Source organism: Lolium perenne, chromosome 7, assembly GCF_019359855.2.
Source record: "Lolium perenne isolate Kyuss_39 chromosome 7, Kyuss_2.0, whole genome shotgun sequence".
NCBI lineage: Eukaryota > Viridiplantae > Streptophyta > Magnoliopsida > Poales > Poaceae > Lolium > Lolium perenne.
Genome location: NC_067250.2, coordinates 209,632,960 through 209,659,517, shown reverse-complemented (window position 1 = coordinate 209,659,517; position 26,558 = coordinate 209,632,960). Strand labels below are relative to the sequence as shown.

Below are 26,558 nucleotides of genomic sequence, written 5' to 3'. Positions count from 1 at the left end.
GCCCGGGGTTTTTGAGCGGGAGCGAGATCTCCGGCCACCGCCTCCGCCTCCGCCACTTGGTGGTGGTGAAGGAGACCTGCGAGGGGGCCTGTGAGATTTTTTGCTTCCGCCTTCAGATTCCCGGCGGTCTTCCCGTGGTTCGCTCCGGCTCCGGTGGCTACCTTCACCTTGGTGATAGTCTCCTCCGTCGTTCCGGCTTCGACGGGGTTCCGGCTCACGCTCAGCATTCCGGCCCCTCCTGGGCTCAGGCTCGCGATCATTGTTCCGGCTCCTTCTGGGCTCGGGTTCACGATCGTTGTTCTGGTTCCGACGTGGTTCCGGCGTACGCTCCCTGGTTCTCTCGACGGCATGTCACGGATGTTGATTCCACCGGCCCCATGGGGCCTGGTGTTTCCAGCTGGACTGCGGCGGCGAGGAGGCGGGGAACGCGGGTACCCGTTAGGCGGAGGTGACGGGTTCCGGTACTTGTTCCTACCAGCGTACATTGCATCCTTTCCCTTCTTCGGATCTGACGGAGGTGTCTTTGATGGTACGGGGATCGGATTTGGGTGCTCCCTTGCCTTTCTTCTGCGCTCCGTGGATCCGGTGCGTGATTCATCATCGGGATGTCGATTGACATGGGCGTCCTTCTGCGCGGTAGACACACAGTGATCCGGATTGGATTCTAACCTGCGCGAGGTATCTGCCTTACTTTGCTGCTGCATTGCTGAAGCAACCAGCTTGCGGACATAGTTAATATCAATTTCCTCGTCCTTCTTTTTCAGGAGCTCCGCAACCTTCTTCATGTTATCCTTTGGAGTTGCGAGCGGCTGCTGCTCTACAGGGGTGGCGAAGTTGATCCTGCGGGGAGGAATCGCTTCTCTGATGATTCGATCAGCCTCCGCCTGTGCATAGGTCATTTTCACCTCCCACTCTTTCCTCATACTCTTGACGTGCTCGAGTGTTTCAGTGATTTCGCGATCCTGTCTTTCAAAGCGATGCATCAAGTTTGCAGCTTCTGCCCTCTCATCCAATATTGCAGCTGCGGTATTGGCGAACTTCTTGGCTGTGGCCAGCATCTCCTTTCTTGTGGCCTCTAAAGCCTCCGGATCTGCGGCGTCGCCAGGGGTTATGGGTTTGTTGAGGACGTCAGACTGCGCGACTAAATCCATGCGTGCTTGCGCAACTATCTCTTCTGGGGACAGGAAATCCTCGTGCGGACGTTCCCGATCTAACGGAGATCCTGCATTGGACGGTCCTGGGTCGGAGGTGGTGTTTTCATCTTCGCATTCCTGCTGATCCAGCGGTGCCACGGTTGCGAGAACCTGCATGGGCTGGGCGGAATCGACGTCAGGTTGCTCACCGCCTCCGAGTTCTTCTAGTTTACGGTTGAATTCTTCCGTGTCCATGGAGGAGGAATCATCGGAAGTTGGGCTCAGGTTGCCCATGATCGATTCTTCACCCGGGGCATCGCTTTCTCCGACAGCCTCCTGCTGATCCGGAGCATCGCTGTTTTCCGGGGCCTCAACCTGCACGGGGCCAGCTCCGGCTTCTTGAGGGGCGGCTCCTGCGGTATGGGCTATGAAGTGTACGAAGTGACACCTTTGCTTCTCTAACACCTGGGAGACCCAGGCGGATCTGCATTGGTCTTCCACCGTTATTTCCTGCTCAGGGGCGGATTGGGTGGGCTTTGATTTTTCCAGATCCAAGGCGGAATCTTCCTTAGGAAGTTCCTGCGACTCAGATCGGATCTTCGCGACTGCGTCCTGCTCAGCGGCGGTCGCGTCAGCGTTACTTACCAGTGCGTTCCCGTCGGAATCGACGGTCTCGCCGATGAAGATATGTATCCCGCCGATCGGGATGATGGAGAGCTTGATGGGGTTTGTCTTAGCCGGAATCCAACACTCATCCTCAGGGACGATCAGGAAATTTCCGGCGTACTTGACGCGCCCCACGGCGATGGTGTCGCCGATGCCTCCGAAGGTAGAACCCTCCCGGTTCCGGCCTCCAGACGCCGCTGGCCCCACGGTGGGCGCCAACTGTCGTTGCCTATTCGACGGTACCTCGGAGGAGGGATCCTCACGAGGGGGAGAAGAAGTAGGGGCCATAGGGCGGAGAGTCCTCGGGACGGTGGTACGCGATTTACCCAGCTTCGGACCACCTGCACGATGGCAAGACCTACTGCTGCTTGTCTGGAATTATCTGGGCGCTTTCGCGTTGTTACAATGAGTTGTGGTTGTCCCTCTAGGGCTCCCGGGATCCGGCTTATAAAGGCGCACGGATCTAGGGTTTACATGGAGAGTTCTAGCCGGATTACAGATTGCCTAACTACGGTACAATGTCTTACCGTGTACGTCAAGGATCCGCCTTCCATATACGTCGTACTGGATCCGGGTTCCTTATGGGCCTCCACGGATCCGGCTTCCTCCGAAGGTCGGTTAGGATCCGGCTTACTGATCCAGGGCTGGACTTCATCCTTCATGATCTACAGCAACTGGGCCGCCCGATGGGCCACATGCCACATCACCGTCTATGGGCCACCCGGGCTCGCCGGATCTAGGCACTGTCGATTGTACACCCATGAAGTATACCCACAACAACAACCGTTGATCGGAAGAGAACCTGAAACAACACCAATGAACACGAAAACCGAATGGATCCCATGAGATCCACCGGACGCACGACTCCACGCGCCCTTCGCCGATGCAAGACACACCATCGGAGCCAGGATAAGATGGGGAGGATCTTATTCTAACTTCAGGATGTAGCCGTCGCCTCACCATCCCCAAGAAAACACTTAAAATAACCTAACAAGAACGGAAACTCTCCGCCGGCGAAAGGCTGTGGTCCGCCACACCTCTAAGCCCCAAGGCCACCAGAGGCGGAGCGGACCAGCGGCGTCGCCGGCGAGGGGATGAACCCTTTCGCCTCCTCTGAGACCATAGCTACTCCCTCTGTTCATTTTTAGCGGGATGGTATGCCAAATTGAATCCTATGAGAATAGAGAACACACGAATGTTGAATGTACAGTTTGGTTGCACCTTAGGAAGAGCACATTAATTTATCTGTAGGAATATGTGCATTTAGAGTTGTCACCGAAACAAGGTTTTCCTATGAAATTACACACCAAATAGCACATAACGAAAATTCTGTTGTCCATAACCCTACAAACCAAGCAAGCTAGCAGTCCATCCGTTCCATAATTCTTCTTCATAAAATATGTCTAGATACATTTAAATTTGCGACGAAAAATATGGAACACCAGTCAGCATAGAACTTTTTCTGAAGTCCATATGAAGTTTCATTGGTAGTGAGAATGAAATGCATGTTGGCTTCCTAGGCTAATAAGATGAACCTTAACGCACACGCGCACGAGGAAAAAACACAATTGTTGTCCGCTTCTCTCGCGACATTGCACACGAATCGAACTCCACGTCCCACGCTAGCATCTCGGAAACTTACATGCTAAGTTTTTATATACCGAAACAAGAGAAGGTCGGTTTCCAAGAAGTTCAGATACCAGAGCTCCGAGGCACCTTCGAAGAAAATTCAGAGGTCCGAGTTCGGTGGCAATACATCTTGGTTCTTGCAATCGCAGTATATGTAGCGGCCAACTTTACCCAGCAGCGGCAACACGATCAACCCGCCGATAGTTTTCCCCGGAACCAAAACCCCTCGCATCATCGCTAAACCCCCGGCTCCGATGGCGACCCTGGGGCGGCGGTTCGTCCTCGCCTTGATGCTCGTGGCCGTCCTCGCGGCGGCGTTCATCCCGCATGCGGCGCTCGCCGCGTCCGGCGGCGTCATGGGCGGGCGCTCGTCGTCGTCGTCCTCGTCCTCCTCGTCCTCTTCCAAATACCGCCGCTCGTCGTCTTGGGGCTCGGAAGGAAACTCGTACTACTCGTCGAGGACGACCTACGTGTCGGTCGGCACGCCGGCGCCTCCCAGCGTGGCCACGGTCGCCGGCGAGGGCCCGGGCGCGGTGTTCTGGATGGTGGCCATCGGCCTCGTTGTGCTGGTCGCCGCCGCGGCGTACCGCTGCCGCCCGAGGACGACCGTGGTTAAGCTCCAGGTACTCCCGGTTCTCTTCAGCTCAGCAGCGATTTACGTTTCTCGTTATAATGGAGGTTGTCACGATTTTAGACGAAAGGTGGTCACGGTTTCAGGATGTTGTTTTTTTTATTGCGATTTCAGGTGGCCTTGCTGGGCTGGGCGAAACCGTTTCAGCAGGAGCTGAACGAGATTGCTGACAGAGTGCGGGCTTCCAACAAGCCTGCGTACAAGCTCATGTTGACCGGTAATGTGATTCTTCCTAAGCTCTTTGGGCTCTAGATACTTTGATGCGTATGATTCCTCTGAAATTTGGCTTGCATACGTGCCCCTGCTGTGCAATAGCTTCAGTTAGTTTTGAACTGTGCGATGTGCAACTTCAGTAGAAAATAATGATGGCATACTGGTGTCTTGCTCACGTGTTAGCACGATTGCCTTTAATTAGTGTATTTTCTGTTCAAACTACTTCGGATTCTGCTGCCAAGTTCACCCTTTCATTGAAAACTAATGTCCAGTCGTTTTAAAACGTATAAAAGAAATCAGAAAAGTTAGCCTGGGCAACATACAGTTGTCTCCGGTGTATAAAGTGATGTTGCCACTCTTGAACTGAATGCGGTTTTTGTGGTGGTTTCTGCGGGCATAGATACTTTACTTGAAGCAGGGAGTTTACTGTTTGTTGTACGTAGGCTGAAGTGGCAACACTTCAACTAAATGTGGTTTTTGCAGTAGCTTCTGTGGAAATTGATATATCACTTGAAGCAGGGAAATTTACAGTTGTACCTAGGCCATAGGTTGCAGACAAGTTGACAGATACTCCTATATAAGAGCATGCATATTTATGTATGTTTGGATACGAGTGGTTATCAGATATCATCATAATGAACAGAAACCAGCCTGCTTATTCGCATGACCCAATGAGACTGCAATAGTATTCATGTCGCACTGCGTTATTTATGCATACCGGTTATCTGCAGTGTTGGTCATTTACCTCCATACTGATGGATATCAGATACTTTCTTTAAATACAGGCATATAACTTTAGCATACTCCCTCCGTTCCATAATTCATGTTGTGGTTTTAGTTCAATTTTTGAACTAAAACCATGGCAAGAATCATGGAACCAAAGGAATACAAAACTAGCCTGCTTATCTGCAAGACCAATACGACTATTGCAGTATCCAGTGGAATACTACGTTATCATATACAATATCGGTTATCATGCACAATGTTAGCCATTTTCCCTAGATGTTCTTTTTTAACTTTTGGTACATGATGTACATCTTGTTGAGATATATGGCTGATATCAATTGTTTGTCATTACTGACTTGTTTAACTTGTTCTTGTGACTCATTATGCAGAGACCATATGTTCTTTGAGCCGTCACAAGGATTGCTGCGTATTTTCAAGCTTATCAGTAAGAAACATATACGATATACATCTTGTGATACATAAATCTATATGGCTTGATGGTTCTTCTCCTTTAAGATGACTGCTAGGATTTTTGTATTCAGTACCTTTAGTTATAGTTGAACTCGCCTAGTGTTGGATGTAATTTTGCTGTTTGTTTTATTTTAGGTTGATGTGAAAGATGGAACGGATTCTTGGGAGGAGCATTTCGATGAAATTTCTATTGAGGAGCGGAGCAAGTTTGACGAAGAAACACTCTACAGCTTGGAGGGAATTAAGAGGACGAAAGAGTACTCCAAAAAGCAAGATGGCTCCAGAAACGAATATATAGTGGTATGTGAACTTCGCACACAATAAAATGTTTCCAGAAAAATGGCCGTGTAATGCTTCCTTGTCGATGCATGCTATCTCTTGACTGAGACAAGTAGGCGAACACAATTGTTTTAATGATTTCAAAGTTTTTATTGTTGCATATTGACTATCTGTGACGACTTCCGATTCCTACAGGTAACCATCGTAGTTGCTGCTAATGGAGCCCTGGAGTTCCCAAAGATCACAAGACCCGCAGATCTGGAAGCAGTAGTGAAAAAACTCAACTCTATACGCGCAGGAGATATTTGGGTATGGAGAATATTTCCTATCATTTTTCTCAACTGCTTTCAGATGTTTAACTGAGGACAAAGGAATAACAATGTTTCCCATGTCATTTTCTTCTAACATTGCTGATATGAATTTCCTATTTGTGGCTGCTGTCTCAGGGCATTCATGTTTTATGGACTCCCCAAGAGGAAAACGACGTACTTACTGAAGAGAAGCTTCTAGCAGATTATCCTCATCTGAGGCCCCATTATGATGACTAGGACGGCGCTTTTTCATATTCTTAGATGCCATAGTATATACGATCTATTTAGGAAAAACGTTGTATGGTAGGCTGGTACTCACGGTCACTTTCTTCAAACTAAATCATTTAGAATTGAGGCTGCCAATTTCCATTCATGTGCAGTATGGTGTAGCTCAAACTTTAGTTTATCTGGGTAATGTGTACAAATTAGGTTTGTGACTTATCTTTTATGTTCCTACCTCTGATTATTCAAAATTCTTTTTATAGAGGGTCCATTATGTTACAAAGTCTGCATAAACTCTGGGCAATGTGCCTTCCTAATTCAAATTACTTGTCAATTTAGTACATGCTGTAAGTAATTGATATATGTGCAATTTGTTATAATAAAATACCTCACCCTCAAAAGCCAACTTTTAAATACCACTAGCAAACGCAACTGAAAACCCGAACTAACAAAAGAGCTAATACGATCTATTATACACTTCACAACACCTCCAACTAAACACTCGAACATGAACCATACCTTTTCATTCTATTCCAACGTTTCACAGCAGTTCAATTCGTGTCTAGGTAACAATACACTAATAGAGCTAAATAAACAATTCGCCAGTGTGCATATTAGCCCTGCTTGAATGGCTATTATTTCAAACGTCTTGATCGCTTTGGTATGCTCACCATGAAGTGGATGTACTAACCGAAAACGTGAAATAGAAAAAGAGCCCAACCAATCGACGGGCCTGAGCTGCTACGATGCTTAACACGACTCGTTGGCAATCAATCTACTTTCACAACGTAACTTTTAGGTCGCATAAACTCCTACAACAACTACTAATACAGGTGCATACTCCCAACGTCGCCACTGAGACAAGTTACTTGGATGCAGCGAAAATCTACGAGCAACCAAACGACCCCTATAGCTGATTCCTGCTGGTGGTCAAACCAAGGATTATTACAACATTTCTGATTTGTCTCTGATTTATTTATTCATTTTTGGCAAACTTCCTGCAACCGGACATGGCATCCCACCTTGTTCAACGCACCGGGACGTTGAGCGGCTTCCCCACGGAGAACCCACCGTCCACCATGAGATTATGCCCAGTGATGTACCTTGCGTCGTGGGAAGCGAGAAACACGGCCGCCCTCGCCACATCCTCTACACGCAACACCACGCCACCACCCATCTCGTTGAAGTCCTCCTCGAACACCCGTCTGATCACCTCCTCGTCGTCGGTGTCAGTGCCCACTGGCGGGAGCCCCAACATTTCCCTCACGCCCCGCTTGGCCATGGATGTGGCGATGCCGTACGGTGAGATGGCGTTCACCCTGACGCCACACGCCGCCAGCTCCACCGCAGCAGACCGCACCATGCCGACGACGGCTGTCTTGGAGACGCTGTATGCGTGGGGGGCCGACCCGCCCAACACGCCCGCTGTGCTACAGGATGCACCCCTGGCTGCGTGGGACCATGGCCCGTGCCGCGTGCTTGATGCCGGTGGCCACACCCCGGAGGTTGACGGCCATGACGCGGTCGAAGTCGGCCAGGTCCACGGACTCGATGGGGCTGGTGCTGCCAATGATGCCGGCGTTGTTGAACATGACGTCGAGGCGGCCGTGGTGCGCTAGGGCGAGTTCCACGGCGGCCGCCACCTGCGCCTCGTTGGTCACGTCGCAGCGGGCGTAGAAGGCCGTGTCCGACCCACCAAGCTCTTCCGCCACAGCATGTCCGAGATCGTCCTGGATGTCGGCGATGACGACCTTGGCGCCGTTTTTGACGAACTCCGCAGCGGTCGCCTTCCCAATGCCGCTAGCCGCGCCGGTGATGACGGCCACCTTCCCAGCCAATCTACCAGAGACTGAGGACGAGGAGAGGAGCCGAGCCGAGCCTAACCTCGCCCTTCCCGCGGCTCCACTCTTAGCTGCGCTACACTCACAGTAGTAACCCAGCTGCAGAACATCAATGACGACCGATTTTCCCTAGCTAAGAAATCAGAAAAAACCCAATCTCAATCATACCTGAGAAGGAGGTGTATTGCTCGGAACATCATCCTTGACGACGTAGAACGTATCGAGAGCTCGTGACAGCCTGCTTCGTTTCTGACCAAACATTTGGTAGGCGAACACAGATTTAAGGAGGGCTCAAATCATCTATACTTTGCGTTTTGGAAGCATTTAGAGCATCCAATCTTACACTAATGGATCAGATCTCCCGAATCATATTACTACCAAATTGATTCGAAATCAATTACAATAAAAAATAATTAATACACAATATCTATGTATTAATAACTTTCATTGTTTGGTCCAAAATCAATTAGAGTAATTAATACACAATACATGTGTATTAATTACTTTGATTGTTTGGTTCGAAATCAATCGCAATAAAGTAATTAATACGGAGTACACCGTATCTATGTATTAATACACAATATCAGTGCATTAATTACTTTGATTGTTGAAATAAATCACAATCAAAGTAATTAATACACATGATTGATTTTGGACCAATTTGAGTAGTATGATTCAGAAGATCTGATTCATTGGTGTAAAATTGGATACTCCAGATGCTTTCAAAATACGAAGTGTAAAGTGCAAAGTGACGTACCGACTCCAATATATAGTATAGATTCGGGAGATCTGATCCATTGATGTAAGATTGAATGCTCCATATGTTTCAAAATACAAAGTGTAAAGTGACGTACCACCTCTAATATAATAGTATAGATACTGGAATCTTGTATATTTTTAATGGGATGGGCAGAAGCATAGTGGCCTGATATTAACATTGATGGAGCTGTCCAGAGACCAAATGCAAATTCGAATGATGATGTTCGTATTGTAGGATTAGTTCGAAAGAATTTCATTAGTAGGATAGTTTTCCTGGGAAAACCATGAATATAGTCCTTTTAGTACAAAAAAGTATCTCTGCCTGTCCTTTTATTTTCCTTAGATTTTCCTATATAATCAACCGTCGGGGAATACGTTCTTTCTCTTACCCCCTATACAACTCTAGCCACACGTGGTCTGATCAATCATGTTTTTCGAGTACATCAAAGACACCTGTAGTATTTTGTATCAGAAGAACAGTAGATAGCACATAAGATGCGCAATCACCAGAGAGCCCATAGGTAGCCCAAAATGCTGAACAAACAATAAGCAGGAGTCGGAAAAGAATGAAGAACTAATGCAGCATGGCTGTTGTCAGGTGGTCGTGTATGTACACTTTTTTTTCCGATAGAGGGTGCTTCATTACTCAAAAATTCAAGCATTACACCCAGCTCTGCATAACTAAGATGCAAACAACCATTTAAGTATCAAGTCTGAACAAATAAAATATCGATCGAAAGAGCCAAACTAGACTATGCTACATTGGCTTCAATCCGCCTAATATGCAGGCACCCATGTCGGAAAATAAACTCCTTGGCCGTGTTCTCCAACCGTGTAGACACCTCCATAAAGAGGTCTCGGTCCTCCAAGCGCTGAAGTGGCGACCATGAACGGAGCAAAGTCGTACATCGATAAATGACCTGCATGAGAGAAGAATTCTTGTCATTGAAAACCTTGTCATTTCTACAAAGCCATAGTGTCCATACGACTGCAATCGCGCCACTCTGATAAGTGTTCTGTACCTAGTATCTACCCCATTTAGTCAATTGCCAAATATATTTGCAACGCTACGAGGCGGGTATAAGGTAGAACCCATCTGAATGATTGACCATATAGATATAGCAAACCTACAATTGAAAAAAGATGTTTTATTGTCTCATCTTGATGACAGAAAACACATTTCTTACAACCGTACCAGTTGCGTTTAACAAGGTTGTCTTTGGTTAAAATCACACCGCGACAAAGGTACCATATAAAAACTTTCGTTTTCAGTGGTATCTTCATCTTCCAAATGTACTTATTATTGATAACCGGTTGACTAGGAATGGTAAGCGCCCTATACAATGAATTAATCGAGGAAACACCGTTCTTGGTGAGGCTCCACCGAAATTCATCAGTCCCCTCAGATAATTGTATTGAAGCTAACCTCTGTAGCAACTCATTCCAAATAATCAAACGGGGGCCAATTAGATCACGCCTGAACGTCACGGAGGGAGGAGAAGTTTCCATAACCTTCTGCAAGGTATCCCCCTTATAACGAACAATATTGTACAAAGCTGGATATTGTTCCTGAAGAGTAGTTGTTCTCAACCATCTATCTTCCCAGAACCTAATCTCCGCCTGATACGTCTCAAACGTATCTATAATTTCTTATGTTTCATGCTAGTTTTATGACAATACCTACATGTTTTGTTCACACTTTATATCGTTTTGATGCGTTTTCCGGAACTAACCTATTGACGAGATACCGAAGTGCCAGTTCCTATTTTCTGCTGTTTTTGGTTTCAGAAATCCTAGTAAGAAAATATTCTCGGAATCGGACGAAATCAATGCCCAGCATCCTATTTTTCCACGAAGCTTCCAGAACACCCGAGAGCCACCAGAGGAGGGCCCTGGGGGGGCCACACAACAAGGCGGCGCGGCCAAGGAGCCAGGCGCGCCGCCCTACTGTGTGGTGGCCCCGTCAGCCTTCTGACTCCGCCTCTTCGCCTATTTAAAGGTCTCTGACCTAAATCTTCGAGACGGAAAAGCCACGGTACGAGAAACCTTCCAGAGCCGCCGCCATCGCGAAGCCAAGATCTGGGGGACAGGAGTCTCTGTTCCGGCACGCCGCCGGGACGGGGAAGTGCCCCCGGAAGGCTCCTCCATCGACACCACCGCCATCTTCATCACCGCTGCTGTCTCCCATGAGGAGGGAGTAGTTCTCCCTCGAGGCTAAGGGCTGTACCGGTAGCTATGTGGTTAATCTCTCTCCTATGTACTTCAATACAATGATCTCATGAGCTGCCTTACATGATTGAGATTCATATGAGCTTTGTATCACTATTAGTCTATGTGCTACTCTTGTGATGTTATTAAAGTAGTCTATTCCTCCTTCACGGTGTAATGGTGACAGTGTGTGCATCGTGTTGTTCTTGGCGTAGGTTATGATCATAATCTCTTGTAGGTTATGGAGTTAATTATTACTATGATAGTATTGATGTGATTTATTCCCCCTTCATAGTGTAAAGGTGACAGTGTGTATGCTATGTTAGTACTCGGTTTAAATTGCAAAGATCTATTATGCTCTAAGGTTACTTAAACATGAATATCGAATGTTGTGGAGCTTGTTAACTCCGGCATTGAGGTGCTCTAGTAGCCCTACGCAACGAATGGTGTTCATTATCAAACAAGAGTATATGTAGCACAAAGGAAGAGAACTTATTTATTATGTGATCAATGTTGAGAGTGTCCACTAGTGAAAGTATGATCCCTAGGCCTTGTTTCCAATACTGCAATCACCGCTTGTTTCTTGTTCGTCGCATGTTTACTTCTGCAATATTACTACCATCAACTGCACGCCAGCAAGCACTTTTCTGGCGCCGTTACTACTGCTCATATTCATTCATACCACTTGTATTTCACTATCTCTTCGCCGAACTAGTGCACCTATACATCTGACAAGTGTATTAGGTGTGTTGGGGACACAAGAGACTTCTTGTATCGTGATTGCAGGGTTGTGATGGCGTGTAACTCACACGTTCGTTGGGAAACCCAAGAGGAAGGTATGATGCGCACAGCAGCAAGTTTTCCCTCAGAAAGAAACCAAGGTTTATCGAACCAGGAGGAGCCAAGAAGCACGTTGAAGGTTGATGGCGGCGGGATGTAGTGCGGCACAACACCAGAGATTCCGGCGCCAACGTGGAACCTGCACAACACAACCAAAGTACTTTGCCCCAACGAAACAGTGAGGTTGTCAATCTCACCGGCTTGCTGTAACAAAGGATTAACCGTATTGTGTGGAAGATGATTGTTTGCAGAAAACAGTAAAACAGTATTGCAGTAGATTGTATTTCAGTATAGAGAATTGGACCGGGGTCCACAGTTCACTAGAGGTGTCTCTCCCATAAGATAAACAGCATGTTGGGTGAACAAATTACAGTTGGGCAATTGACAAATAAAGAGGGCATGACCATGCACATACATATTATGATGAGTATAGTGATATTTAATTGGGCATTACGACAAAGTACATAGACCGCCATCCAACTGCATCTATGCCTAAAAAGTCCACCTTCAGGTTATCATCCGAACCCCCTCCAGTATTAAGTTGCAAAGCAACAGACAATTGCATTAAGTATGGTGCGTAATGTAATCAACAACTACATCCTTAGACATAACATCAATGTTTTATCCCTAGTGGCAACAGCACATCCGTAACCTTAGTGGTTCTTGTCACTCCTCCAGATTCACGGAGACATGAACCCACTATCGAGCATAAATACTCCCTCTTGGAGTTACTAGCATCAACTTGGCCAGAGCATCTACTAATAATGGAGAGCATGCAAGATCATAAACAACATATAGACAATAGATTGATAATCAACATAACATAGTATTCTCTATTCATCGGATCCCAACAAACGCAACATATAGAATTACAGATAGATGATCTTGATCATGTTAGGCAGCTCACAAGATCCGACAATGATAGCACAATGGGGAGAAGACAACCATCTAGCTACAGCTATGGACCCATAGTCCAGGGGTAGACTACTCACACATCACTCCGGAGGCGACCATGGCGGCGTAGAGTCCTCCGGGAGATGAATCCCCTCTCCGGCAGGGTGCCGGAGGCGATCTCCTGGATCCCCCGAGATGGGATCGGCGGCGTCTCAGTAAGGTTTTCCGTATCGTGGCTCTCGGTACTGGGGGTTTCGCGACGGAGGCTTTAAGTAGGCGGAAGGGCAGGTCAGGAGGCGGCACGAGGGCCCCACACCATAGGGCCGCGCGGCCAAGGGGGGGGCCGCGCCGCCCTAGGGTGTGGCCCCCTCGTGGCCCCTCTTCGTCTCCTCTTCGGACTTTTGGAAGCTTTGTGGCAAAATAGGACCCTGGGCGTTGATTTCGTCCAATTCCGAGAATATTTTGTTACTAGGATTTCTGAAACCAAAAACAGCAGAAAACATCAACTGGCACTTCGGCATCTTGTTAATAGGTTAGTTTCAGAAAATGCACGAATATGACATAAAGTGTGCATAAAACATGTAGATAACATCAATAATGTGGCATGGAACATAAGAAATTATCGATACGTCGGAGACGTATCAGCATCCCCAAGCTTAGTTCTGCTCGTCCCGAGCAGGTAAAACGATAACACAGATAATTTGGAGGTGACATGCCATCATAACCTTGATCATACTATTTGTAAAGCATATGTAGTGAATGCAGCGATCAAAACAATGTATATGACATGAGTAAACAAGTGAATCATAAAGCAAAGACTTTTCATGAATAGCACTTTAAGACAAGCATCAATAAGTCTTGCATAAGAGTTAACTCATAAAACAATAATTCAAAGTAAAGGTATTGAAGCAACACAAAAGAAGATTAAGTTTCAGCGGTTGCTTTCAACTTATAACATGTATATCTCATGGATATTGTCAACATAGAGTAATATAATAAGTGCAATATGCAAATATGTAGGAATCAATGCACAGTTCACAGAAGTGTTTGCTTCTTGAGGTGGAGAGAAATAGGTGAACTGACTCAACATTGAAAGTAAAAGAATAGTCCTCCATAGAGGAAAAGCATCGATTGCTATATTTGTGCTAGAGCTTTTGATTTTGAAAACATGAAACAATTTTGTCAACGGTAGTAATAAAGCATATGTATCATGTAAATTATATCTTACAAGTTGCAAGCCTCATGCATAGTATACTAATAGTGCCCGCACCTTGTCCTAATTAGCTTGGACTACCGGATCATCGCAATGCACATGTTTTAACCAAGTGTCACAATGGGGTACCTCTATGCCGCCTGTACAAAGGTCTAAGGAGAAAGCTCGCATTGGATTTCTCGCTATTGATTATTCTCAACTTAGACATCCATACCGGGACAACATAGACAACAGATAATGGACTCCTCTTTTATGCATGAGCATGTAACAACAATTAATAATTTTCTCATATGAGATTGAGGATATTTGTCCAAAACTGAAACTTCCACCATGGATCATGGCTTTAGTTAGCGGCCCAATGTTCTTCTCTAACAATATGCATGCTTAACCATAAGGTGGTAGATCTCTCTTACTTTAGACAAGACGAACATGCATAGCAACTCACATGATATTCAACAAAGAATAGTTGATGGCGTCCCCAGAAACATGGTTATCGCACAACAAGCAACTTAATAAGAGATAAAGTGCATAAGTACATATTCAATACCACAATAGTTTTTAAGCTATTTGTCCCATGAGCTATATATTGCAAAAGGTGAAGAATGGAATTTTAAAGGTAGCACTCAAGCAATTTACTTTGGAATGGCGGAGAAATACCATGTAGTAGGTAGGTATGGTGGACACAAATGGCATAGTGGTTGGCTCAAGTATTTTGGATGCATGAGAAGTATTCCCTCTCGATACAAGGTTTAGGCTAGCAAAGTTATTTGAAACAAACACAAGGATGAACCGGTGCAGCAAAACTCACATAAAAGACATATTGTAAACATTATAAGACTCTACACCGTCTTCCTTGTTGTTCAAACTCAATACTAGAAATTATCTAGACTTTAGAGAAACCAAATATGCAAACCAAATTAGCAAGCTCTAGGTGTTTCTTCATTAATGGGTGCAAAGTATATGATGCAAGAGCTTAAACATGAGCACAACAATTGCCAAGTATCACATTACCCAAGACATTAATAGCAATTACTACATGTATCATTTTCCAATTCCAACCATATAACAATTTAACGAAGAAGAAACTTCGCCATGAATACTATGAGTAGAAACTAAGGACATACTTGTCCATATGCTACAGCGGAGCGTGTCTCTCTCCCACAAAGTGAATGCTAGGATCCATTTTATTCAAACAAAACAAAAAAAACAAAAACAAAAACAAACCGACGCTCCAAGCAAAGCACATAAGATGTGATGGAATAAAAATATAGTTTCAGGGGAGGAACCTGATAATGTTGTCGATGAAGAAGGGGATGCCTTGGGCATCCCCAAGCTTAGACGCTTGAGTCTTCTTGATATATGCTGGGGTGAACCACCGGGGCATCCCCAAGCTTAGAGCTTTCACTCTCCTTGATCATGTTGCATCATACTCCTCTCTTGATCCTTGAAAACTTCCTCCACACCAAACTCGAAACAACTCATTAGAGGGTTAGTGCACAATAAAAATTAACATATTCAGAGGTGACACAATCATTCTTAACACTTCTGGACATTGCATAAAGCTACTGGACATTAATGGATCAAAGAAATTCATCCCACGTAGCAAAAGAGGCAATGCGAAATAAAAGGCAGAATCTGTCAAAACAGAACAGTTCGTATTGACGAATTTTAAAATGGCACCAGACTTGCTCAAATGAAAATGCCCAAATTGAATGAAAGTTGCGTACATATCTGAGGATCATGCACGTAAATTGGCTTAATTTTCTGAGCTACCTACATTGAGGTAGATCCAGATTCGTGGCAGCAAAGAAATCTGTTTCTGCGCAGTAATCCAAATCTAGTACTTACTTTTCTATCAAAGACTTTACTTGGCACAATAAAACACTAAACTAAGATAAGGAGAGGTTGCTACAGTAGTAAACAACTTCCAAGACAAAAAATAAAAACAAAGTACTGTAGGTAAAAACATGGGTTGTCTCCCACAAGCGCTTTTCTTTAACGCCTTTCAGCTAGGCGCAGAAAGTGTGTATCAAGTATTATCAAGAGACGAAGTGTCAACATAATAATTTGTTCTCATAATAGAATCAAAAGGTAACTTCATTCTATTTCTAGGGAAGTGTTCCATACCTTTCTTGAGAGGAAATTGATATTTAATATTACCTTCCTTCATATCAATAGTAGCACCAACAGTTCGAAGAAAAGGTCTTTCCAATATGATGGGACAAGATGCATTGCATTCAATATCCAAGACAACAAAATCAACGGGGACAAGGTTATTGTTAAGGTAATGCGAACATTATCAACTTTCCCCAAAGGTTTCTTTGTAGAATGATCAGCAAGATTAACATCCAAATAACAATTTTTCAGCGGTGGCAAGTCAAGCATATTAAAAAAATTCTTAGGCATAACAGAAATACTTGCACCAAGATCACATAAAGCATTACAATCAAAATCTTTGACCTTCATCTTAATGATGGGCTCCCAACCATCCTCTAGCTTTCTAGGAATAGAAGTTTCAAGTTTTAGTTTCTCTTCTCTAGCTTTTATGAGAGCATTTGTAATATGTTGTGTGAAAGCCAAATTTATAGCACTAGCATTAGGACTTTTAGCAAGTTTTTGCAAGAACTTTATAACTTCAGAGATGTGGCAATCATCAAAATTCAAACCATTATAATCTAAAGCAATGGGATCATCATCCCCAATGTTGGAAAAAAATTTAGCAGTTTTATCACAGGCAGTTTCAGCAGTTTTAGCAGTTTCAGGCAGTTTCTCGCGCTTTGCATTAGAAGTGGAAACATTGCTAACACCAATTCTTTTATTATTAATAGTAGGAGGTGCAGCAACATGTATAGCATTAGCATTACTAGTGGTGGTAATAGTCCAAACTTTAGCTACATTCTTCTCTTTAGCTAGTTTTTCATTTTCTTCTCTATCCCACCTAGCACGCAATTCAGCCATTAATCTTATATTCTCATTAATTCTAACTTGGATGGCATTTGCTGTAGTAACAATTTTATTTTCAATATCCCTATTAGGCATAACTTTCGATTTCAAAAGATCAACATCAGAGGCAAGACTATCAACTTTAGAAGCAAGTATATCAATTTTCCCAAGCTTTTCTTCAATAGATTTGTTAAAAGCAGTTTGTGTACTAATAAATTCTTTAAGCATGGCTTCAAGTCCAGGGGGTGAACTCCTATTATTGTTGTAAGAATTCCCATAAAAATTACCATAGCCGTTGCCATTATTATAAGGATATGGCCTATAGTTATTACTAGAATTGTTCCGGTAAGCATTGTTGTTGAAATTATTATTTTTAATGAAGTTTACATCAACATGTTCTTCTTGTGCAACCAATGAAGCTAACGGAACATTGTTAGGATCAACATTAGTCCTATCATTCACAAGCATAGACATAATAGCATCAATCTTATCACTCAAGGAAGAGGTTTCTTCGACAGAATTTACCTTCTTACCTTGTGGAGCTCTTTCCGTGTGCCATTCAGAGTAGTTGATCATCATATTATCAAGAAGCTTTGTTGCTTCACCAAGAGTGATGGACATAAAGGTACCTCCAGCAGCTGAATCCAATAAATTCCGTGAAGAAAAATTTAGTCCTGCATAGAAGGTTTGGATGATCATCCAAGTAGTCAGTCCATGGGTTGGGCAATTTTTAACCAGAGATTTCATTCTTTCCCATGCTTGTGCAACATGCTCAGTATCTAATTGTTTAAAATTCATTATGCTACTCCTCAAAGATATAATTTTAGCAGGGGGATAATATCTACCAATAAAAGCATCCTTGCATTTAGTCCATGAATCAATACTATTCTTAGGCAGAGATAGCAACCAATCTTTAGCTCTTCCTCTTAATGAGAAAGGAAACAATTTTAATTTTATAATATCACCATCTACATCCTTATACTTTTGCATTTCACATAGTTCAACAAAATTATTAAGATGGGCAGCAGCATCATCAGAACTGACACCAGAAAATTGCTCTCGCATAACAAGATTCAGTAAAGCAGGTTTAATTTCAAAGAATTCTGCTGTAGTAGCAGGTGGAGCAATAGGTGTGCATAAGAAATCATTATTATTTGTGGTTGTGAAGTCACACAACTTAGTATTTTCAGGGTTGACCATTTTAGCAACAGTAAATAAAGCAAACTAGATAAAGTAAATGCAAGTAACTAATTTTTTTGTGTTTTTGATATAGCAAACAAGATAGCAAATAAAGTAAAACTAGCTACTAATTTTTTTGTATTTTGATTTAGTGCAGCAAACAAAGTAGTAAATAAAACTAAGCAAGACAAAAACAAAGTAAAGAGATTGAGAAGTGGAGACTCCCCTTGCAGCATGTCTTGATCTCCCCGGCAACGGCGCCAGAAAATATGCTTGATGGCGTGTAACTCACACGTTCGTTGGGAACCCCAAGAGGAAGGTATGATGCGCACAGCAGCAAGTTTTCCCTCAGAAAGAAACCAAGGTTTATCGAACCAGGAGGAGCCAAGAAGCACGTTGAAGGTTGATGGCGGCGGGATGTAGTGCGGCGCAACACCAGAGATTCCGGCGCCAACGTGGAACCTGCACAACACAACCAAAGTACTTTGCCCCAACGAAACAGTGAGGTTGTCAATCTCACCGGCTTGCTGTAACAAAGGATTAACCGTATTGTGTGGAAGATGATTGTTTGCAGAAAACAGTAAAACAGTATTGCAGTAGATTGTATTTCAGTATAGAGTATTGGACCGGGGTCCACAGTTCACTAGAGGTGTCTCTCCCATAAGATAAACAGCATGTTGGGTGAACAAATTACAGTTGGGCAATTGACAAATAAAGAGAGCATGACCATGCACATACATATCATGATGAGTATAGTGAGATTTAATTGGGCATTACGACAAAGTACATAGACCGCCATCCAACTGCATCTATGCCTAAAAAGTCCACCTTCAGGTTATCATCCGAACCCCCTCCAATATTAAGTTGCAAAGCAACAGACAATTGCATTAAGTATGGTGCGTAATGTAATCAACAACTACATCCTTAGACATAGCATCAATGTTTTATCCCTAGTGGCAACAGCACATCCGTAACCTTAGTGGTTCTTGTCACTCCTCCAGATTCACGGAGACATGAACCCACTATCGAGCATAAATACTCCCTCTTGGAGTTACTAGCATCAACTTGGCCAGAGCATCTACTAATAACGGAGAGCATGCAAGATCATAAACAACACATAGACAATAGATTGATAATCAACATAACATAGTATTCTCTATTCATCGGATCCCAACAAACGCAACATATAGAATTACAGATAGATGATCTTGATCATGTTAGGCAGCTCACAAGATCCGACAATGATAGCACAATGGGGAGAAGACAACCATCTAGCTACAGCTATGGACCCATAGTCCAGGGGTAGACTACTCACACATCACTCCGGAGGCGACCATGGCGGCGTAGAGTCCTCCGGGAGATGAATCCCCTCTCCGGCAGGGTGCCGGAGGCGATCTCCTGGATCCCCCGAGATGGGATCGGCGGCGTCTCAGTAAGGTTTTCCGTATCGTGGCTCTCGGTACTGGGGGTTTCGCGACGGAGGCTTTAAGTAGGCGGAAGGGCAGGTCAGGAGGCGGCACGAGGGCCCCACACCACAGGGCCGCGCGGCCAAGGGGGGGGGGCGCCGCCCTAGGGTGTGGCCCCCTCGTGGCCCCTCTTCGTCTCCTCTTCGGACTTCTGGAAGCTTCGTGGCAAAATAGGACCCTGGGCGTTGATTTCGTCCAATTCCGAGAATATTTCGTTACTAGGATTTACGAAACCAAAAACAATGAAACAGCAAATCGGCACTTCGGCATCTTGTTAATAGGTTAGTTCCAGAAAATGCACGAATATGACATAAAGTGTGCATAAAACATGTAGATAACATCAATAATGTGGCATGGAACATAAGAAATTATCGATACGTCGGAGACGTATCAGGTTGCTTGAGAGGGATATCTTTGACCTCTTCCTCCCTGAGTTCGATAAACCTTGGGTGATCCACTTAAGGGAAACTTGCTGCTGTTCTACAAACCTCTGCTCTTGGAGGCCCAACACTGTCTACAAGAATAGAAGCACCCGTAGACATCAAGCTATTTTCTGGCGCCGTTGCCGGGGAGGAAAGGTAAAAGGCACTCACACTCCGGTCCCAGGTAACTAAGTACTTTTCTGTTGCCGTTGTGTGTGTGGTCGAAGCTATTTCCTTTAGATCCTGCAATTGCATCTTTTGGTTTCTTGTTTTACACTAGTAAGGCTTAATGGAAGACAACAACAAAATGAGAGATCTTTATGAACTTTATCTTGAATTAGGACATGATGTGTTTGAAGAGAAAATTAAAAAACCCATGGAACTTATGCATGCTAATGGGAATGTTATTAGTATGAATGCTTTGAACACCATTGGTGCTAATGCTATGGAAGAATTTAAGCTTGGGGAGGTCGGTTTTGATGAAAATGATCTCTTTAGTCCTCCGGGTATTGAGGAGAAAGTTTATGTTGATTATGATATGCCTCCTATTTAGGATGATTATAATGATAGTGGTCTTTTGGTGCCGCCTACTATGGAGAGTAAATTTTATTATGATTATACTATGCCTCCTACACTTGATGAGAATAATAATGATAGCTACTTTGTTGAATTTGCTCCCACTACAACTACTAAAATTGATTATGCTTATGTGAGAGTAATGATACCTTTATGCATGTGAATAAGAATGCTTTATGTGATACTTATATTGTTGAGTTTGTTCATGATGCCTCTGAAAGTTATTATGAGAGAGGAAAATATGGTTGTAGAAATTTTCATGTTACTAAAACACCTCTCTATATGCTGAAATTTTTGAAGTTACACTGGTTTTATCTTCCTATGCTTGTTACTTTGCTCTTCATGAACTTGTTTATTTTCAAGATTCCTATGCATAGGAAGCATGTTAGGCTTAAATGTGTTTTGAATTTGCTTCTTGATGCTCTCTTTTGCTTCAACTCTTACTTCTTGGGAGTGCATCATTGAAATTACTGAGCCCATCTTAATGGCTATAAAGAAAGCATTTCTTGAGAGATAACCCATGTGTTTATTTTACTACAGTACTTTTGTTTAATATTTGAGTCTTGGAAGTTGTTACTACTGTAGCAACCACTCCTTATCTTATTTTATTGCATTGTTGTGCCAAGTAAAGCCTTTGATAGCAAGGTTGATACTAGATTTGGATTACTGTGCAGAAACAGATTTCTGTCTGTCACTAATTTGGGCAGGGTTCTGTGTAAGTAACTCAGAAAAATCTGCAAATTTACGTGCGTGATCCTCAGATATGTACGCAACTTTCATTCAATTTGAGCTTTTTCATCTGAGCAAGTTAAGTGCCTCTGTAAAATTCGTCTTTACGAACTGTTCTGTTTTGACAGATTTTGCCTTTTATTTCGCATTGCCTCTTTTGCTATGTTGAATGGATTTCTTTGTTTCATTAACTTTCAGAAGCTTTGGGCAATGTCCAGAAGTGTTAAGAATGATTGTGTCACCTCTGAACATGTGAATTTTTGATTATGCACTAACCCTCTAATGAGTTTGTTTCGAGTTTGGTGTGGAGGAAGTTTTCAAGGGTCAAGAGAGGAGGATGATATACTATGATCAAGAAGAGTGAAGAGTCTAAGCTTGGGGATGCCCCCGTGGTTCATCCCTGCATATTTCAAGAAGACTCAAGCGTCTAAGCTTGGGGATGCCCAAGGCATCCCCTTCTTCATCGACAACTTATCAGGTTTCTTCTCTTGAAACTATATTTTTATTCGGTCACATCTTATGTACTTTACTTGGAGCGTCTGTTTGTTTTGTTTTGTTTGAATAAGTTTATCCTTGTGTGGGAGAGAGACACGCTCCGCTGGTTCGTATGAACACATGTGTTCTTAGCTTTTAATGTTCATGGCGAAGGTTGAAACTGCTTCGTTAATTGTGATATGGTTGGAAACAGAAAATGCCACATGTGGTAATTGGTATAATGTCTTGAATAATTTGATACTTGGCAATTGTTGTGCTTATATAGATCATGTTTAAGCTCTTGCATCATGTACCTTGTACCTATTAATGAAGAACTACATAGAGCTTGTTAAAATTTGGTTTGCATGAGTGCTCTCTCTAGAGTCTAGATATTTTCTGGTAAAGGTGTTTGAACAACAAGGAAGACAATGTATAGTTTTATAATGCTTGCAATATGTCCTTATGTAAGTTTTGCTGTACCGGTTCATACTTGTGTTTGCTTCAAACAACCTTGCTAGCCAAAGCCTTGTACTGAGAGGGAATGCTTCTCGTGCATCCAAATCCTTGAGCCAAAAACTATGCCATTTGTGTCCACCATACCTACCTACCACATGGTATTTCTCTGGCATTCCAAGCAAATACTTCATGTGCTACCTTTAAACAATTCAAAAGCTATTATCTCTTATTTGTGTCAATGTTTTATAGCTCATGAGGAAGTATGTGGTGTTTTATCTTTCGATCTTGTCATTTACTTCTGACAGACTTTCACCAATGGACTAGTGGCATATCCGCTTATCCAATAATTTTGCAAAAAGAGCTGGCAACGGGGTTCCCATCCCCAATTAATTAACTTGCATTAATAATTCTCTTCACATGTTTTGCTCTGATTCATCAGTAAGCAACTTAATTTTGCAAATAGACACTTCTCCATGGTATGGGATTGTTGGAAGGCACCCGAGGATTCGGTTAGCCATGGCTTGAGAAAGCAAAGGTTGGGAGGAGTGTCATCCATAAATAATAAAAAATAAAAACTAAACTAAAGTACATGTGTAAACAAAAGCGAAGAGGGATGATCTACCTTGCTGGTAGAGATAACGTCCTTCATGGGAGCCGCTCTTGAAAGTCTGGTTGATGAGGTAGTTAGAGTACCCGCTACCATTCATTGACAACAACAAACACCTCTCAAAACTTTACTTTTATGCTCTCTATATGATTTCAAAATTTGAAAAGCTCTAGCACATGATTTAATCCCTGCTTCCCTCTGCGAAGGGCCTTTCTTTTACTTTATGTTGAGTCAGTTTTCCTACTTCTTTCTATCTTAGAAGCAAACACTTGTGTCAATTGTGTGCATTGATTCTTACATGTTTACCTATTGCACTTGTTATATTGCTTTATGTTGACAACTATCCATGAGATATACATGTTACAAGTTGAAAGCAATTGCTGAAACTTAATCATCCTTTGTGTTGCTTCAATGCCTTCTACTAAGAATTTATTGCTTATGAGTTAACTCTTATGCAAGACTTATTGATGCTTGTCTTGAAAATACTATTCATGAAAAGTCTTTGCTATATGATTCATTTGTTTACTCATTGTCTTTACCATTGCTTTGAATCGCTGCATTCATCTCATATGCTTTACAATAATGTTGATCAAGATTATGTTGGTAGCATGTCACTTAAGAAATTATCATTGTTATCGTTTACCTACTCGAGGGCGAGTAGGAACTAAGCTTGGGGATGCTTGATACGTCTCAAACGTAGCTATAATTTCTTATGTTCCATGCTAGTTTTATGGCAATACCTACATGTTTTGTTCACACTTTATATCGTTTTGATGCGTTTTCCGGAACTAACCTATTGACGAGATGCCGAAGTGCCAGTTCCTGTTTTCTGCTGTTTTTGGTTTCAGAAATCCTAGTAAGGAAATATTCTCGGAATCGGACGAAATCAATGCCCAGCATCCTATTTTTCCACGAAGCTTCCAGAACACCCGAGAGCCACCAGAGGAGGGCCCTGGGGGGCCGACACAACAAGGCGGCGCGGCCAAGGAGCCAGGCGCGCCGCCCTACTGTGTGGTGGCCCCGTCAGCCTTCCGACTCCGCATCTTCGCCTATTTAAAGGTCCCTGACCTAAATCTTCGAGACGGAAAAGCCACGGTACGAGAAACCTTCCAGAGCCGCCGCCATCGCGAAGCCAAGATCTGGGGGACATGAGTCTCTGTTCCGGCACGCCGCCGGGACGGGGAAGTGCCCCCGGAAGGCTCCTCCATCGACACCACCGCCATCTTCATCACCGCTGCTGTCTCCCATGAGGAGGGAGTAGTTCTCCCTCGAGGCTAAGGGCTGTACCGGTAGCTATGTGGTTAATCTCTCTCCTATGTACTTCAATACAATGATCTCATGAGCTGCCTTACATGATTGAGATTCATATGAGCTTTGTATCACTATTAGTCTATGTGCTACTCTTGTGATGTTATTAAAGTAGTCTATTCCTCCTTCACGGTGTAATGGTGACAGTGTGTGCATCGTGTTGTTCTTGGCGTAGGTTATGATCATAATCTCTTGTAGGTTATGGAGTTAATTATTACTATGATAGTATTGATGTGATTTATTCCCCCTTCATAGTGTAAAGGTGACAGTGTGTATGCTATGTTAGTACTCGGTTTAAATTGCAAAGATCTATTATGCTCTAAGGTTACTTAAACATGAATATCGAATGTTGTGGAGCTTGTTAACTCCGGCATTGAGGTGCTCTAGTAGCCCTACGCAACGAATGGTGTTCATTATCAAACAAGAGTATATGTAGCATAAAGGAAGAGAACTTATTTATTATGTGATCAATGTTGAGAGTGTCCACTAGTGAAAGTATGATCCCTAGGCCTTGTTTCCAATACTGCAATCACCGCTTGTTTACTGTTCTGCTGCATGTTTACTTCCTGCAATATTACTACCATCAACTGCACGCCAGCAAGCACTTTTCTGGCGTCGTTACTACTGCTCATATTCATTCATACCACTTGTATTTCACTATCTCTTCGCCGAACTAGTGCACCTATACATCTGACAAGTGTATTAGGTGTGTTGGGGACACAAGAGACTTCTTGTATCGTGATTGCAGGGTTGCTTGAGAGGGATATCTTTGACCTCTTCCTCCCTGAGTTCGATAAACCTTGGGTGATCCACTTAAGGGAAACTTGCTGCTGTTCTACAAACCTCTGCTCTTGGAGGCCCAACACTGTCTACAAGAATAGAAGCACCCGTAGACATCACCGCCCCATTCCTTATGGAGAATGAACCAAAAGGGGAAAGTGCTTCTTAGTTGCCATAATGCCAGCCCAAAAGTGAGAGTCTCCAGGTTTCTAAAATACCTGAGATAATGCTTTTGAGCCCACATACTTTTTCCTTAAAAGTTGTTGCCATATACCATCCCCAGTTAATAACCTGGCCAACCATTTTCCTAGCAAAGCCCTGTTCTTAACTTTAAGATCATGAACACCAAGTCCACATTGATCTTTTGGACGGCATACAACACTCCATTTAGTTAACCTATATTTCTTCTTCTCGCTATCTCCTTGCCAAAAGAAAATCTTGAACGTAGATAATCTAATCTTTTCAAGATTCCTTTGGGTAGATGGAAGAAAGATATCATATAGAGTACCATATTCGTAAGTACCACATTTATGAGCACTAATCTCCCCCCAAGGGACAGCAGTTTTCCTTTCCAACTACTTAAACGCTTCTGAAGTCTTTCCTCGACGAGTTTCCACTCCGCCAACGTCAGTCTCCGATAATGAATCGGAATACCAAGATAGTTGATCGGAAAGGAGCCGAGACCACATCCGAACAAGTCGGCATAAAGGTTGGCATCGTCATTGGCCTCACCGAAAAAGAACAATTCGCTTTTATGGAAATTAATTTTGAGACCCGACAATTGCTCGAATGCCGTTAGAATTAACTTCAGATTTCGAGCTTTTTCCAAGTCGTGTTCCATAAAAAGAATTGTGTCATTGGCGTACTGAAGGATAGATAATCCACCATCCACAAGATGAGGTACTACCCCTTCAATCTGACCATCAACCTTCGCACGCTCAATTATAACAGCAAGCATATCCGCCACAATATTAAATAACATTGGAGAAAGGGGATCACCTTGCCTCATACCTTTTTTCGTCTGGAAGTAACGACCAATATCATCATTGATTTTAATAGCCACACTTCCACCAAAAACAAAGTTATTTATAAGAGCACGCCACTCATCTGAAAAGCCTTTCATCCTGAGTGTTTGTTGAAGAAAAGACCACTTAAATTATCATAAGCTTTCTCAAAGTCGACCTTGAGAATAACACCATCCAGTTTTTTCCGATGCATCTCATGGACTGTTTCATGCAAAGTGACAACACCATCTAGGATGTGTCTACCTTGCATGAACCCAGTTTGGGACGGACGAATGACATGTTCTACCACTGAATTAAGTCTAATCATAGCGACTTTCGTAAAGATTTTAAAACACACATTAAGCAGACATATTGGTCTGAATTGTTGAATCCGTTCCGCATCATTGATTTTTGGTAAAAGAATAATCTCACCAAAATTTATACGAAACAAATCCAGTTGACCCGCATGGAGCTCCCTGAAGAGTTCCAATAAATCATGCTTTATAATATCCCAGAAAGATTGATAAAATTCTGCAGGAAACCCATCAGGTCCTGGAGCCTTATTGTGCTCCATCTGG

General features: G+C 43.4%; 1 protein-coding gene and 1 pseudogene across 1 annotated transcript; one reads left to right on the top strand and one right to left on the bottom strand.

Moving 5' to 3' along the window:
* The first annotated feature begins 3,471 nt into the window (after positions 1-3,471).
* Positions 3,472-6,619, top strand: LOC127314345 (FLUCTUATING-LIGHT-ACCLIMATION protein 1, chloroplastic). The gene is made up of 6 exons (XM_051344803.2): positions 3,472-4,051; positions 4,174-4,276; positions 5,388-5,443; positions 5,605-5,769; positions 5,944-6,057; positions 6,195-6,619. Exons 1-6 carry the CDS (start codon positions 3,683-3,685, stop codon positions 6,294-6,296), a joined length of 909 nt encoding a protein of 302 aa, XP_051200763.1. The 5' UTR covers positions 3,472-3,682; the 3' UTR covers positions 6,297-6,619.
* Positions 6,620-7,235: 616 nt separating this feature from the next.
* On the bottom strand, positions 7,236-8,369 carry LOC127312320 (short-chain dehydrogenase reductase 3a-like; annotated as a pseudogene).
* Between the last annotated feature and the right edge of the window lie 18,189 nt (positions 8,370-26,558).